Here is a 16412-nt window from a genome sequence, read left to right as displayed (position 1 = left end):
TGCCACATAGTTTCACAGCAAAGGATTTCCTGCTGTGCTTTTCTTGCCTCCCACTTTTTTATGACTTTTTTTTCCTTCATGGTAACTGCCAAGCCTCACATACTTTGAAGATGCTTCCTTATTTTGCCCTCACACTCTCTCTCGTTTCAGAAAGTGTTGCTGTGCGTTTATCAAGGAGACATTTAACATATGCTGAACAATTTTTACCTTTTTCAAATGCTGATAATGAAAGCCTGAGATAAACTTACATGATGGACCCTCCATCCCCAGAACTGTCCAAGGCCAGGCTGGATGTGGTTGCTCTGGTGGAAGCAGAGCCCATGATAAGAGGTTAGAACCAGATGATCTTTAAGGTCCCTTCCAACCCAAACCATTCCATGATGCTTTACAGGACAGTGTCCTGGCTAGAAACCAGCTATTCTATTTGCTGAAAGGAGACAAGTAGCAAGGGCAGCTGCCACAATGAGGGTTTTGATAGAAAGCACCAAGATGTATACATTTATCTCTGGTTGCTCCAGCTGAGGAAACAAGATTTCTTATTGTTGTTGCGTGTCACTGGAAGCAGCAGTACCCTGCTTTCGTGACTTCCAAGAAAGCCTCAATTATCAGCCACCTTCCTGAGCATAATTCTTCTGCATATCAGGCCAAAAATGTTCATTATGTGCTTCAAGGTTCTACAGGAGGGATGTCTCCTTTGACCACATCAATGTGGTATCAAAGTCAGGCAGGAAAACTACGCATCAAAACTAACTTTAGGCAGGAAGAGATTTAGAGTATATAACATTACTTAATGTCACTAATAGTTTTATAGTCGCTCCCTCTGTCTTTTCCTCTATACTCCCACAGAGCCATCAAGAAGCTTTACAACATTACTCACTAAGACAGTGACAGGAGCTGAGGAGCATTGCTCTGCTGGGGAGTGTTTATAGGGGTAAGAGTGCTGCTTACTCACTCAATTCATAAAATCAGGAAAAAATTCTTTGCCACTTGCACATTGTAAAATACCCAAAACATGTAATTCCTGTGATACTGGAAGAGTGTAGATGGAAGATGGTAAAGAACACATAACAGGGAAGAAATTATGCGAGTTTCGTGCTTTTCACGTGAAAATAAATCCAGATATACATTTCATTCAAGGTCCCAATTCAGCTACATAGGGCTGGCAACATTTTCCACTAAGAACAGACTACATGCATATGACACTTGTGTCATCCTTTGTAAGGCAGCCCAGGCACCCAGAGCCACCCAACGCTGAGCCTTTATGACACTGGAGTTAAATAACAGGCTCTTTCCCACACCCCGAAAGCCGGCTGGGCAGGAAAAATACAACTTATTCAGCTACTTAATTGCTTTAAATTATTTGTATTATTACTTGTAACATAGTTGCCGAGATGTCACGCACTAGGTCACTGCCCTCCAGGGAGGAGCTCACCCTCCCCGGGGCAGTGTCTGGGCACACCGGGCAGGACGGAAGGGCCGGGGAAGGCCGGGAGCGCCCTCAGCCCCCGCCGGCCCCTCAGCCCCAGCCCCAGCCCCGCCGCACCGGCCCGGCCCGCGCGGCCCGGGCCCCCCACCCCGCGCTCTCTCGCGAGACTCGATCGCTGTAGACGCGATGTCCTTTGGGGCACTGGCGTGGGGGAGGGCACGGGGGAGGGAGGCAAAGCCTTGATTGATAGTGGCTTTCACCAATAGGCGAGGGGAGCGGCGAGGTTTCAGCCAATAGCTTCGCTGCGAGGTGAGCGGTGAGCCAATAGTATTAGCGGGGGGCGGGGCGCACCGCTGGCTGATTGATCCCAGCTCTGGCGTTGTTCAGTCGGAGCGAGAACATTCTAGAGGTGAGTACGGGGCAGCCATTGCCGGGTCCCGTCCGCCGGCCCCTCCTGCCTCAGCTGCGCGCCTCTCGCCGCCTCTCCCTCCCCCCTTCCCTCTTCTCCCCCCTCCTTCTCCTCCCTCTCCCTCACAGGTGCCGCCGCTAACGATGCTCCTGATTGTGTCTTGCCCGCAGATTGCCCGGCCTCGCTCTCCCTGGTGATACCGCACGCCCCAGGACGCCGGGACCCGGAGGCTGCGGCGTCCGCCTCCGCCTCCCTCTCCGTCTGGATATAAGCGCCCCCTCGGCCGTGTTCTCCTCTCACAATCGGCTTCGTCGCAGCCCGGGGCGAGCAGCGTTGGGTTTATGTCTTTATTGGACGAAAACGGTGAGTGTTAGTAGTGGGCTAGGGCGGGTGAGAGCAGTGGGGTGAGGGCGGAGAAGGCGGGCGGGCGGTTTGGGCTGGGCTGGGGCCTCAGGCTGTCGCTGAACGGTGGATATTTGCAGAGGTTTTGTGTAACGAACCGTCCGGCACTTTGACGGGTGGGCGAAGAGAAGCAAACGGCCGGGGGTAGAAAACCAACATGAAAACGCGCAACAAAATTCAACTCTAAAAGGCGTAGATCTTCAGCTATAGGGTTATTGTTTGGTTGTTTTTGGGGGGGGACGAGGCTTTTTTTTTTTAATTATTATTTATTTCATTTCGTCGCCGCCATGCGACGAGACAAGATGGCGGCGGCGGGGCCGCGCCTCCCGCGCTGTGGCCGGGCGGGGGGGGCAGTGGCGCAGTTCCCACCGGCCGCGGGGGGGGGCGCTCGGCCCCCGCTCCTGAGGGGCGGCCCCGGGGACACTCGGGGGGCGGCCCGGGCTGAGGGGGGGCGGCGGAGCTCCCCCGGCCCGCGGCGCGGCGCATGCGCGGCCGGGGGTGACTCCCCCATGGCTCCCGGCGCTGACTCAGTGCTTAATTGCTGCATTTATGACTCACCGCGAGCGGGGCGGGGACGCGGCGCTGTGCGGCAGGGAGTCGGTCTGTCTTCCCGCTCTCTCCTCCGTGCGCGGCGTGTAGGGGGGTGGTGCTTGGGATGAGGTGTCGTAGGGACCAGGAGAGGGAGCTTTAGCCTGCAGCAGACAAATGCTGCACTCTGGAAGGAGGGAAAAACGGTACGCGCCTTCTGGGAACTCGGTCACCGAGAGAGCCGCTTCCTCAGCGCTTCTGCAAACACGTGGTCAGGTTACGCGGTGGCTCTTTTTAGACATCCTGGGGAAGGAAATGGTGTGTTTCAAACCGAGTCCGCGGTGTGCTTTTTTGCTGAGGAAGGGTAAAATTGTATCAGGGCTAATGTAGAACACAAGGCAGGTTCAAGTCCGTGTTCTTGTTGTGTAAAGAAGTTGTAAACTTGACCAGAGGGACTCGGATCCTGTTGCACCATAGGCACACTCTTACGCATAAATGCTAAGAAGGCTTTTTTAATGTGTCAACGCTTCTGTCATTAACGATAACAACATGATGACGTGTCAGAATAGCCATGCTCTGTAGTTAGGGTTGCCTGTGTAGTCTAGTTGTGGCTTAAGTACTTAGATCTGATTATAGAGGCACGTGTTAATTTAAATATGTAAATACTGCTCAAGGCAACGTTAATAATAGGATTCATCCTCCTTCCCCTTCCTCCCCCTCCTCCCTTTCCCCAAGAAAAAAGTCAACTGGAAAAGCTGCTGCACTGCTCTGTACCTCTGCATTGCTAGGCTTTCTACAGCGAAGCAACTTCTGTCAGACTTATCAGGCTTATTGTTAAGTCAGAACTCAACAGAAGCTGCTATGAGAATCCATAAGTGAGAGGGAGAATTATGTAATTTTCAACTCTCTTCCACTCCGATCCAAAAACTGGTAAGCCATGTAAAAGACTATGTTGGGCTACAGATTGCTGCTGCTTCGTCTTATTTATATTTCTCAACATTTTGGCAGACTTCACTTTATGTGATAAGTTCATGCTATCATGGAATTTGAAATGGATTTCCAAATCTTTCTCCTGATTTCCTGTGCCCTTCAGTCTGAAATCATGCCACATGACCCTTATGGTGCAACTCACTGGTTTGCATAATGAATCAAGGAGTGTGCCCTTCCTGAGTGATCCCAGAGCTCCTGCTGGAGTTAATTGTATAAAGAACTAGTTGTAAGCTGTTCAGTGGTTTTAGGGCAGTAAGAGAGGGTGAAATGCTTTGTAGTGCAGTTTTTAAAAAGTTCCTTAGGGGAGTACAAGCCAAGCCCGGATTTCAGTTTTATTGGTTGAAGAAAACCATAGCATAACAAATGTACTTTTCTATTTTCTCACTCTAAATATAATTTTGTATATAGCTTTGTAGCAAGGGTGGATTGATGTACGTTAAACTAAACTTAATTTTTTTGTGTTTGTTAATACTTGCAGAGCTGTTGCGCAGCCACTGGTACCTGTATTGGGGAAACATAGCATACAAGCAAGAACCTTACAGCCTCAGTGGCGAAAATTTTTTCATGTCAGAGACCGAGAACTCTTGCAGTCGTTTATGTCATCCCGTCTTCTCCAGACAGAAGATACCAAAAAACTGCAATCAAAGATCTCTTCATCTTATTGATAAAGCTACTAATAAGGCAAAATGTCTGTCAACGTCAACCGCAGTGTTTCAGATCAGTTCTATCGCTACAAAATGCCCCGTCTGATTGCCAAGGTAACTTCCTAAGCAGCTGTAAGCAGGGAGTGCTGTCCCAGGAGGGGAAAGAGAGCTCATGGTAATGCTTGGCCACTCAGGGCAGGGAGGGTGTCTGCCCCTTCAGTCCACACTAAGTGCATGTTAGGCGTTGGAAGGAGATGGACTTCAAAGCAGAATTTTGGTCTATTTAAATGGGAAATGCACACTGGGTTTGTCTGTTGCAAGCATTTAACCTTAAAACTTTGTTTTCTTCAGGTGGAGGGCAAAGGAAATGGAATAAAGACGGTTATAGTCAACATGGTTGACGTTGCAAAGGCGCTTAATCGGCCTCCAACGTGTAAGTAGTAGTGTGGAATGACACAGCGTTTTTTAATGCTTTTGTGTTTGAAGTAGTAGTGTTAATTAGCTAATAAAGCATTAATACTGTTTGTTAAAGATTTATAAGAAAAAAAATGTTTATTTTAGGATTAAATAATGGACAGAAAGAAATAATAGCCTATTTACTTGCTATTTACAAATCACAATGAAGTTAGGAAAGTGGTAGTGACTATAATTCTTCCTTTACAGATCCTACCAAATTTTTTGGTTGTGAGCTGGGAGCACAGACCCAGTTTGATGTTAAGAATGACCGTTACATTGTCAATGGATCTCATGAGGCGAATAAGCTGCAAGACATGTTGGATGGATTCATTAAAAAATTTGTTCTCTGTCCTGAGTGTGAGAATCCTGAAACTGATCTGGTGAGTGCTTTGTCTGTATTAGCAGTGACACTGTGGAAACACTGTACTGGATTTGTGGAAGTGGTGCAAAGTTAGAATCAGACGTGAATATCTACAAACAGAAAATCAAGTACACATTGTTGCACCGTTTGGAAGATTTTACATCTCAGTTACAGTTTGTAACTTTTGGGATAAATTGCTAATTCTAAATTTGTCTTTAGATGGTGATACAAAGTGTTTAAATCTCTGCCTTAATCATTGGAGATGATAATGTAGACATCAAGTTTAGGCTTTAAACCAGTTGTTCTATAAGTGGTAAATTAACTGGAGGTTGTTCTCTCTTTACAGCATGTCAATCCTAAGAAACAAACTATAGGTAACTCTTGCAAAGCCTGTGGCTATCGAGGCATGCTTGACACAAACCATAAACTCTGCACGTTCATTCTCAAAAACCCACCTGGTAAGTGCCTTTCCTTACTTTCAGGGATAAAAAGAACTTCTGCATTAGTGGAAGTAGATAAATAAATAGCTCACACCTAATTAAAATGTAAAAAGGCACCAGCATACTCCTAGAGTGTGTTTGGGGATCATGATGAAGGAGCTGTGCTGATAATGTCTTTCCTCCTTGCAAATGTGTCCTTCCCAAGTAGAGCTGTTTGTTCAAAGCTGCATTGGCCTGTGCAGGACAAAACTTACAAGGAAGGAATGTAGTTGGCAGTAGTTTATGGTAGTTGTTCCTTTAGGTCAGCATGAAATATGAGAGTAGGAAGTAAAAACTGCAGTAAACACGAATTGTAATCTGTGCAAGCAACACTCTGTGGTAAGCATCTAGTTGCCTGCTGCAATTTAAGCTTGCTAGAATAGAAAAGTCTAACCTATTCCAGGGATCTCTGCTTAGTGAGGTCACCTGTTATATAGACTTGGACAATCCTAGTGACAAACAAGACTTTGACTGCAGCTGTTGGTTTCCCCACCAAATGTACATCTTCCCTGAGTCTTTTTGGAGATGGGTACTATCCATAACTTGCAGCTAATGAAAGCATCCAAACCCACTTGGGGATTTGGCAGAGGTGCAGGAACTTTCTAGTTTGCTTTAGCTCATAGAACAAAACATTAAAATTCACTTGCAGAAAGTGGTGACACTGGTACAGGAAAGAAAGAAAAGGAGAAGAAGAACAGAAAAGGCAAGGACAAAGAGAATGGTTCTGTGTCCAGCAATGAGACACTTCCACCCCCACCACCAGAGGAGATTACTCCTCCACAGGTTGTGGTAAGTAGAAGGGAAAGTGGGGAGATAAAGGGTGTGTGGTGTGTTGCTCAGATTTAAACCTTTGAAATCACTAGCATTCCTTGCTGGTCAGCATTGCACCTAAAGGTCTCACTGTATCCACAATTTAGTGCTGGTGTAGAAGGGTCCCTGATTTTCCTCTGTAGCAGCTTTATTAACTCATCAGTACCAGCATTTGTGCTCCTTGCTAGGTGAAAGCTGCCTGTCCTTTATCACGCTCTCAGACACAGGATTGTCTCCTGTGTACCAGGTAGAATGGTAAAACTGCAGTTCAGGTAGCCCTACAGATGACTATAGGATTAGGTCTAGCTTCCATTACTTATTTCCTATGTTTGCATTTTCTCCATGGTCTTTGACTTGCAAATGGTACTATAAACATTTCCTTAGTTTTGTAAAAATGCTGTCAAGTCTGTGTAACTTCTATCCTCACGTAATACTAAGCCTGCAGTAATATTGTGTGGTTTGGTTTTGTATTGTAGGAGGAGGAGGATGATGATGACTGGGGTGAGGACACAACAGAAGAAGCCCAGAGGCGTAGAATGGATGAAATCAGTGATCATGCAAAGAACCTCACACTTAGTGAAGACCTGGAAAGAACTGTAGAGGAGAGAGTCAACTTACTATTTGATTTTGTAAAGGTAACTATTCTCTGGTTGTTGGCTTGATGTAATCACTCAGCTGTAATGGTACAAAATGTTTGTAAGGAAACTAAAAGCAGCTTGCTCAAGCTTCTGCCAACTACTGTTCTACCAGCAGTGGGAAGGGATGACTGCAAAGAGCATTAATGCAGACCTCAAGTGGCATTAAAATGTTTCTGTACCTGTTTCTCTCTAGAAAAAGAAGGAAGAAGGTGTCATCGATACTTCTGACAAAGACATTGTAGCAGAAGCAGAGAGACTGGATGTAAAGGCTATGGGCCCACTTGTTCTCACTGAAGTCCTTTTTGACGAAAAGATTCGTGAACAAATCAGAAAATACAGACGTCACTTCCTTCGTGTAAGCTGTCTCTTCTGCTCTTTGTGACAGCTATTGGGGTTTTTAGTAGCAGTTGCTTGGTACTATGGGGAAGGACTTTTTGTACTGTTTTGTTTTTAAACTTAGCTAAGGGGAACTGCTGGGAAGGATAGTATGAGTTATTGCAAACTTTGCAATCTCATAGAGCTGCTTCTGCTCTATTCAGCCTGGAAAGAAGGTAAAAAAAGCTTATTTAATCACTTTTGCTTTTATCACAATTCTAGTTCTGCCACAACAACAAGAAAGCTCAGAGGTACCTTCTCCATGGCTTCGAGTGTGTGGTAGCTATGCATCAGTCCCAGCTTATTTCAAAAATACCACATATTTTGAAGGAAATGTATGATGCAGATCTTCTGGAAGAAGAAGTCATCCTTGGCTGGGCAGAAAAGGTAAAGGGCAGTATGTGATGTACTGTAGCAATTAAATACCTGAAGGAAGCCTATTGCATCTGGCTTCTCCATTGTGTAGTGTAGCTTGTGCAGCGAGAAGCCTCCTTCAGAAAATAGGCTGGGGAAGGCAGTGGGTGAGATCAGAGTTCCAGTTAAGGCACTATTTGGGTACAATCTGGTGTAAGCTCCTTCAGTGCTCACACGAAATCTGTCTTTCAGGCCTCAAAGAAATACGTTTCAAAAGATCTTGCCAAAGAAATCCGTGTCAAAGCAGAACCATTTATTAAATGGCTAAAGGAAGCTGAAGAAGAATCTTCCGGTAATGAAGAAGAGGATGAAGATGAAAATATAGAGGTAGGAAAGGCTCATTTACTGTCAGCAGCTCCAAGGCTGCACTGTTCCTGCACTCTTAAGTCTTGTAACCTTGTCCTGGTGCTGAAATGGATTACTGGGAGTATAAATGTGCATGTTGGGAACAGGAGCAACACTCCTATTTACAATGCTTTAAGTGTTGCTAATTGTTGTCAGATGTCTACATGAGATCACTGTAATGCAGTTGCACCTGGGTAGCCCAGGACAGTACCATTCCACAGTGGCAGTCTCTTGCACCATAGCAGCTCCTGCAGTGCAAGGTTGACAGGTGGTATCGAGCATCCTGTCTCATGTTGTAGATGAGTTAATGCAGGTGTGTTTGCTAGATAAGCTGATGGAAGAATCATTTTCCTCATAGTTAAGGCCTAGGTAGAATCTGTTGGTTACACTCCAGCTGGCTGTGGCTAGGAGTGCTTTTACACAGGCATTGTTTGGTTGTTCTCCTCCCAGCATTGTATTTATTCTGCTCCTGAGTAGGAAATGCTGCTTCCTCCGTATGCACGTGCACAGCTCTGCCCTACAAAGCAGGGGTTCGTGGTGTGGTCAGGAAGGTGGTTGGGTGTTGGAATTGCTGCAGTGCTTAGTGGCAGTAGGTCTGTAGTTAAAGAAGTGTCTTGTCTCCACAGGTGGTGTACTCCACAACTGCCAGTGTACCTAAAGTTGAAACTGTGAAGCCTGCAAACAATAAAGATGACGATATCGATATTGATGCCATTTAAAGTGATGCAACATAGCTTCCAGCATAGTAATGCAAACTTTTCTGCATTTTCTGCCAGAAGTGTGACTTGTATGTGCACAAGCTGAAATGGCTTAACATCCTGCTACTTTGTACTCTAAAAATGTATCTTTTTACTGTGACTGGTCTTGTGTTACTAAGCCTAATACCAAGGAGTCAGCACGTCGGTGAACTGATCTAGTTTGCAACTGGCATGTTCTATTTTGTTTTTCTAACTTGTGTTGGACACATACTTGGAGCACATTTATACAGTTGTGGAAATAAAGGATTTGGTTTTGGTCAATCTTCATTTGTGACTCAACCCCCTTATTACCTTTTCAAGTAAGTATTTACACAGCTCAGTGATATTTGCAAAGCTGATCACACAATGACAATCTCTTGAGACAAAAAAACAACCTCCACCTTATCCCTAAACACTGTACCAACAGTGGAGATTGGAAACCTGGGCAAGAAGCAAGTGTTGGGTAATCAACAGTGTGTAGCTGCCAGCTTCTTAAAACAGGACAGCTGTCTGTATTCTGATCTTTGGTGGCTTGGGTTTTTTTAAAACAAACTTCAGTTGGTAATCACTACAGGAGTTGGGTTTTGGCTTGGGTTTTTTCCTTTGCTGTGGTTCTCAACAGCTCCAAATCCAGGATTAAAGCTGCAGGAGTTGGTACTGCAGTTGGTGTGTGCTGCCCCTCAGGAGCGCTGGCTGTTGCCATGGCTGCTGCTGTGCAGTGACCAGCTCCAGCCTCATTTGGGGAGGGAGGGGCAGAGGAGGAGCTCTGGCACCCTGAGCGAGAAGTCCCCAAAGCTCACCTGCTTATCTCTGGAAATGATCCTAAATACCAATCTTGAGGAATATCCTTTAGAAGCAGGATAAATAAGCCTGAAGCCTGGTCTATCAGAATCAGGAACCTGGTATGACATAGTGGGTGACAGATTTTGGCCAGCAAGTAGTTAAGGGTGGAGGTTTTGTTGACCTTCACAGCTGTCTGCCAGGAAAACAGTGGGCTTGGGTTTTCAGCTTTTTTGTTGGATTCAGTATCAGAAGTTTTGAGAGATCAAGGCTGCAGCACACGGTGAGCTGCTTTTTCTAGTCAGGTGGTTCTGTCAGAACTTGGACAAAAGCAAAGATTGTGTTTGGGTAACTACAGCAGGGGTGCCTTGAGCTACACGTTCTGATTGCAGTGTTTTGTGTTGCATGTGGCCCTAGCAGTGAGTCATCAATGGGCACTAACAGCTCTGGCAAACAGCTAGAACGATGGAGTAAAGCCATAGAGCATTTCAAAGTGCCCTATCTTACGTGGATTTCTTTTTGCTGTAATAGAAACCTACAATTTTCAATTTAGAGACAGGTTTATTCCTGGCTTCTTTTAGATAAAAGAAAATCTGTTCTGCATTGGTTTTAAACCAGGTTTGTGTTTTCACGGTGTCCATTTCCATGTGTGTTTGAGAACCTGGAAAATGGACTACTAATCTCTGTGTGCCCTCTCAGGAAGACATCTGTTCCTCCTGGTGCAGCACATGCCTCCCTTGTGTAACTTGTGAGCACACCCTGGTAAGTGTTGCTCGTGTGGCCAGAAGGTTTCTGTCTGAAGTACATTTTTTTGTGGTGTTGGCTGCTCCAAATAGGTGACATCAGTCAAGTCCCATTTTGGAGTGGTTAGTCCCGTTTCAGGGCAGACTTGATGGCAATTGCAGGCTACCACCAATAGGGATAATCTCTGTGTGTTTGGCTTTTTCCCTCAGGATGTTAAGATTAGCAAACCATACCTGTTCCTTCCTCCAGGGAAACTGGGAAATAAATCCACCCCAAAAAAGTTTTTTATAGGGTCAGTGAAGTGATGATATCATACCAAAGCAATAGGATGGTAGATTTGGTGTAAAACATGGTGGGAGCATGCAGGGAGTGGAAGTGTTTTTGTCTGTTAGTAGCCCACAGGTGGATCAGTGAGTGTATCACAAAGTGGTGCCCTAATTTCAGTCATGGTGGAGACTTCTAAAAGTGCTGGGGCTGTCACTATGAAATTCCTGGTGCTGAGTTACACTTCTGACCCTGTTTTCACATTCATGTTGCTGTTTCTGTCTCATACATATTATTAACCAATGATTCCACCAGCTCATAAAAATTGTTTTCTGTGTGACTATTTCTTTAGGGAAGGAAGCCTGACTTGAAGGTTTCATGAGTCTTTGAATGTATTGCCTCTGCTATCTGATTAAAAATAACAAGTACATCTTCAAAAGGCAACTTGGAGTTCAGATAAAATCTGCTCCAAGCTTCAAAGTTAGATTTCTGGCACTTGGGAAGGAAACGGTGTTGGGTGATTCCCCCCACTTGGTGCTGTACCATGTCACCTCAGTGTGAACACTGCCCTGGGGCAAGTGCAGGGTCTCATGGCAGGTCCATTAACCTCAGTTTTACAAACCCTCATCTTGCAGAGCCTAAGATTGGGAGCTTTGCTGCAGTTTAGCAACCTGTGGCAGCAGCTTCTCTTCACCCAGCATGACAAGGAGCTGCTCAGCTGCCAACTCTGCTTGGGGCTCAGCAGCTTCAGCCAGGGTTTGAAATCCTGACTGTTGTGCATGTAAGAAGCGAAATTGTCTGGTTTTACTTTTATCTGTTAGAAGCTACAAGTTCTCATTAGAGGCCAGTGCCTCCTCAGCTGGATCTGGTTAGAGGTGTATTAGATCAAAGTGTGATCTTTGCTCCTGAGCGTGCACAGGTCAGGCTTGTAGTGAGGTGAGGACTAACGATGGGAAAAGTGATTTGAAGGGATTGCAGTAGGCACAGAAATGTGCTCAATGCTTTTGTTTTACCTTACTGTGGTCGTGGCTTTCCTTCCAGTACCCTTGATGTGGTGCTCCCCTAGAGGTCACCTCGACCAGGCCCCTTGTGTGAGTCATTACCATGAGGCTGTCATTCCTCCCCGCTAAACTGTGCCCTGTTCTTCGGGGTAAGAGGCTTGCTGAAAGATTCCGATCTCCAAGTCAAACAGCTTGGGTAATTTGTACCACAGAGTTTAAAAAGTTGATTTATAATAAATAATGCTTAGCACATGGGTGTCTTCCAGGTGTGCAAGTTCTGAACCTTGCTGTTTGAAAAGGAGAGGTACCTCTGAAAAACAGTTAATGTAATGATCTGTAATGAATCGTTCTTTCATTTGAGGGCTGCTGCAAAGTTGTAATCAAGATCACAGGACCTCTGGGCTCCCAGTGAAAGCAGTGAACTGAAATGGCAAGGAGAGATGGAAAAAAAGTAGCTGACCCCCAACTAGTCCTTTCAAACTGTAGCAGCTATTTTCTTTTCAAACTAATTAGTCCCAAAGAGCCTCAGAGGCCTGTTGCTGAGGATTGACTCCTTGGCATGCAGTAACACTACTCAACCAAGAAGTTCTGGAACAGAAAACCCAGAAGTAAAGAAAAAAAAAGCAGATTGAAAACAATTAAATACTGCTCTTTTAAGCCTTATCTGTGAAACACTGCAGGGTTAAATTTCAACTCAAGGTTTATAAAGTTGTTGGAGCTGTTTGGATTACTTACATGCTTGACAGGCTGCTGGCATCTGTGCTTTTCATTTTGGAGATGATCATCTTGCTGCCACAGTGGTGTCAAAATCTGTCTTTTGACCTGGAATTGCTGAGGAGATGTTCTGGGGCCACTGAGCAAGCAGCTTTCCTAAGATGTCACTTCCTTCCCTAGTGCAGACCAGCACCAGGGTATCTCCACAGCCTCCTTAGAGCTGCTGCAGCTGACATCCATCAAGGGCATGGCCTCAGTGCCCAGGTGATGCTGCTTTTATTCAGTAAAATTCTATAACTCTACATTTTTTCTCAAACAAAATTGAAAAACATCCTGGATAGTTTGGGTTAGGAACCTAAGAAACAGATTCACTCAATCCCAGTCAGTAAACAGAAGGAACTCTTCTTCCTGTTGTGATTAGTGTCAGGGAAACCAAATTGATGCTAAACCATCTTTTCTGCACTTCAGTTCTTCTACTTGCATGTGCTTCAAAGTCATTACTTACTCAGTAGTTAGGGCTCTTTATGCTAATTTGTTGTGGCTAAATTACCAGTCCCGTGTCCTGTGGATGGGGTAGCATTGGCTTCCAGAGCTGGCTGCACAGACCAGCTGTGACAGGACAGGTTTGGAGTGAAGCCAGGCAGCCAGGTCAGTAAGGCAAGGCTGGGACCAGCAAGGCACAGGGCTGGGCACAGACTGTTCATGGGGGTGCACAAGCTTTGCAAGGGGCCCTGCCCAAGTGCCAAGGTACCTTGGCCCTAGATGTTTTCTCTCAGGACTTTCTCACACTGGTCCTTCCACATCACTCAGCTCTGAGGTTACTGAGCTGCACTGCACTGGAGCTCGGACACAGGCAGTCCCGCACCTGCAAGGAGGGGAAAGGGGGTTCAGAGCCTGTTCCTGCTCCCAGGTCTGTGATATTTTCCGAGTCTGGAGCTGTTCTTTCTGGTGCTAATCTCATCCCCTTACTCTGGTGTTAGAGGCATTTTCTGCATTTTATGTTCTCAAGGGGAAAAGAGACCATTCAAAGGAGAGCTCTGGTCTGAGCATGGAGTCATAGGCACTGCAGCCATACATTCCAAATAAGGGAAGTATCAGCACCAGGAGCAACTCAACAGGAGGTTTGTGTGGGTGTTTTATTATTCTCTGTGAATTTTTGCTTGATACTGTTTTTTATATTTATCTGATATTAATAAAACCCAGGTAACTGCATTGACGTCAATGGAGTTTGGCTTTGATTCTGTGCAATTAAGGTAGACATCTGACATCTTTAAAAGAAACATGAGGACAGTATACTTCCCCAGGAGAATCCCATCCCTGTCTTACCAGGGAATTGTTAATAAATTATTTATTATTTAATAATCACTCTTATGGACAAAGGCACAGGCATACAAATTGTGAACAGAGTAGTTCACATAGGAAAAGATGAAATGAAGAAATAAAATACTAAATGACAAGACTAAGGGTGGTCTCTGGGTTTGGGAAAACTGGATTTAAAAGCTTCCATATCCTGCCACCTTTGTTCCTTCAGCCTGTGCTCACATTCTGTATCACAAGCCGGAGGAGGTGGTAGTTCCAGCTGGATGTGCTGTGCAACTTGGGGTGGTTGTGAATGGTGGGCAAGCACACCCAGGCAAAATGGGAAACAGGAGCACAGCTCCAAAGACAGAAAAACACTCTTCTGTGTGGAGAAAGTAATGGGATTTTAAACAATCTCTTTTAGATCCTTATTTATCAGCTGACATTTAGTACAGGAGATTGCATTTTCCCTGCCTTCTCCATGAACAGGATTGGCTAGATTTTAGTTTTGATTTATTCTGCTGAAAGATGCCTATATAAAAGGTCCAGAAGGCAGAAGGGGCAATTTTAAGGAAATTTTTTTAAAAACCTTGATTATTGGTGGACTTTGTCAAAATCCCAGAAACAGTTTAGACAAGATGAATGATGTGTTAGCTGCAGCCACTCAGGCTGCTGTCAGGAACACATCACCTCAAAGCGCAAAATCCCTGCTTAGGTGGAGCAGTACAGAAATAGGGAAGGGAAAACCACTCTGTGAGAAAAGCAGGTTGGATGCTACCCAACAAAGATCACTGGAGAATAACACCTTCACAGAAGTCAATGGAGGAGCCAAAGTTTTAGAAGGTAGGACAGCTTGCTGAAGGTGAGTCCAGGGATGAAAAAAACCCACCCTAAAAAGCAGCAACATATAGAGAGAACTAATCAACTGTGCACTCCTCGTGCTGACTGAAAACCAAGGAGATGCAGGGGTGATGAGTCCTCCTGACTTACTCCTGGTCAATCCTGATACCAGAAGATGGGAGCAATGCATTTGACTAGGGGAAAAAAAAATGCTGTGGGAAGCAAGAGGTGTTCCTGGAGTCCCCAGAGCTGTGCAGATGGGTAAGCAGCCTCTGTGAACCTCCTCACTTGTGTGGACCTGGGGGTGCTCTCGGTTTTGCATGGCCAGGTTTGTGTGCCTGGGTGAAACATCTGCTCTGGACGTGTTTCTTGGAGAGGACAGGAGCATGTGGGCTGGAGAGACACAGGGAAGCCAGGCTCAGCAGCACAGGCATGGCTGGCTGCATCCTGGTCTGGGTCGGTGAGAGGGAAGCCAGGAAGTGAAGGTGGCTGTAGTGTGTGGGTGGTGAGGATTGAGAGGTGATCGGAATTGAGAGGTGATCAGTGAGGGCTTCCTGTTTAGTAACACCAACAGGCCTTTCCTGGGCAAGGGGGTGGTTTTATCTGAATCACTGAAGGGGAACTGAGTGTTCCTGGTGGGAGGAAAAGTGGGAGAGCAGGTACCTGTCTGTTGTGAGAGCCTTTCTGGGGGCGTTCAGGGATGTGCACTGAGGAGCTGTGGAGCTTCACTAACACAAGGCACCAACTGCTGCAGTTCCTTTTTTTTTTTTTAACAGTCTTTTATGATACTGTCTCTGCCTTTGTTCCTTCATTTTTCACCTCAGCACTGTAGGGTGGGACTGGGAGACAGAAAGAAGCAGTGGTATCACTAATACCAGAAAACCTGTTCTGCAGGAAAACCTGCAGATGTGTGCAGGATGGGGAAGGAGCGGCCGCACTCATGACCCAACCTGCCCTGCACACAGGAGGCCAGAGGGTGATGGGGGATGACGAGTTCCTTCCTCTGCCTTCCCGCTTTGCCATGAACCCATTCTCAGCTCAGTCAAAGAGAGGTACTGCTCAGGGCCTGACCTGATAACCACGGAAGGTCTCCTGCCTTTCCTGCTCCACGGGACTTGCTCTGCTGTGGAGTCAGCCTGTGCCTTGGTCCAGGGCTGGTCAGCAGTGGTGGGTTTGGAGTTTACAAGGGAGGCGCCTGTAGCTGTCAGAGGGATGACACCCTGAGGAGGCACCTGGGTGTCAGAGAAGCCACCAGCGCTGGGAATTTTCTGTAACCTACTTTTCCTCACAGAATTGTGTTTTGTGACAGTGGCAAAGATGCATTTCTCAGGAACGACCCCAGGCTGCAGGAGGGATCCCAGCCGGGAGTGACCCTGCTCTCCCATCACCGTAACACGTGCACGGCCCCTGAGCGTCGTGCTGGGAGAGCACAGGCGGGCAGGTGGGATGGGGAGGGCACAGGGGCAGCTTTTGACCCGCCACAAGGCCTGGGTGCCACCTGTAACCCCGAGCATCCGCCGCTCTTGCCGGGCAGGGCTGCGTGGGGCACAGGGACCGCGGATCGTGGCCGAGATCCTGGCGGGGACAGCGGGATCAGGCTGGGGGAGCTGGGGCCGGGCACTGGGGCGCTGCGGGGGCTGGTCAGGAAATGCGGGGTGCCGGGAATGCGGGATCCCGGGAATGCAGGGTGATGGGAATAACGGGTGCCGGGAGTGTGGTATCCCGGGAATGTGGGGTGCCAGGAATGCAGGGTGCC

General features: G+C 46.5%; 1 protein-coding gene and 1 non-coding gene across 3 annotated transcripts; both read left to right on the top strand.

Moving 5' to 3' along the window:
* The first annotated feature begins 1758 nt into the window (after positions 1 to 1758).
* Positions 1759 to 9302, top strand: EIF5 (eukaryotic translation initiation factor 5). 2 transcript variants are annotated; one of them, XM_033062494.1, is made up of 13 exons: positions 1759 to 1835; positions 2006 to 2198; positions 3501 to 3695; positions 4234 to 4513; positions 4751 to 4832; positions 5063 to 5235; positions 5563 to 5674; positions 6345 to 6484; positions 6982 to 7140; positions 7337 to 7498; positions 7741 to 7905; positions 8125 to 8259; positions 8904 to 9302. In XM_033062494.1, exons 4-13 carry the CDS (start codon positions 4442 to 4444, stop codon positions 8994 to 8996), a joined length of 1293 nt encoding a protein of 430 aa, XP_032918385.1. In that variant the 5' UTR covers positions 1759 to 1835; positions 2006 to 2198; positions 3501 to 3695; positions 4234 to 4441; the 3' UTR covers positions 8997 to 9302. The 2 variants fall into 2 exon arrangements, with proteins under 2 accessions (XP_032918385.1, XP_032918384.1); XM_033062493.1 differs by lacking the exon at positions 3501 to 3695.
* Positions 6020 to 6143, top strand: LOC116998395. Its single transcript, XR_004418376.1, has one exon. It is a non-coding gene; the product is annotated as a small nucleolar RNA SNORA28 (small nucleolar RNA).
* Positions 9303 to 16412: the final 7110 nt, after the last annotated feature.

Source organism: Catharus ustulatus, chromosome 6 (genome assembly GCF_009819885.2).
Source record: "Catharus ustulatus isolate bCatUst1 chromosome 6, bCatUst1.pri.v2, whole genome shotgun sequence".
NCBI classification, from domain to species: domain Eukaryota; kingdom Metazoa; phylum Chordata; class Aves; order Passeriformes; family Turdidae; genus Catharus; species Catharus ustulatus.
Note: the sequence above shows the minus strand (reverse complement) of the source record. Positions and strands in the feature narration are given on the sequence as shown.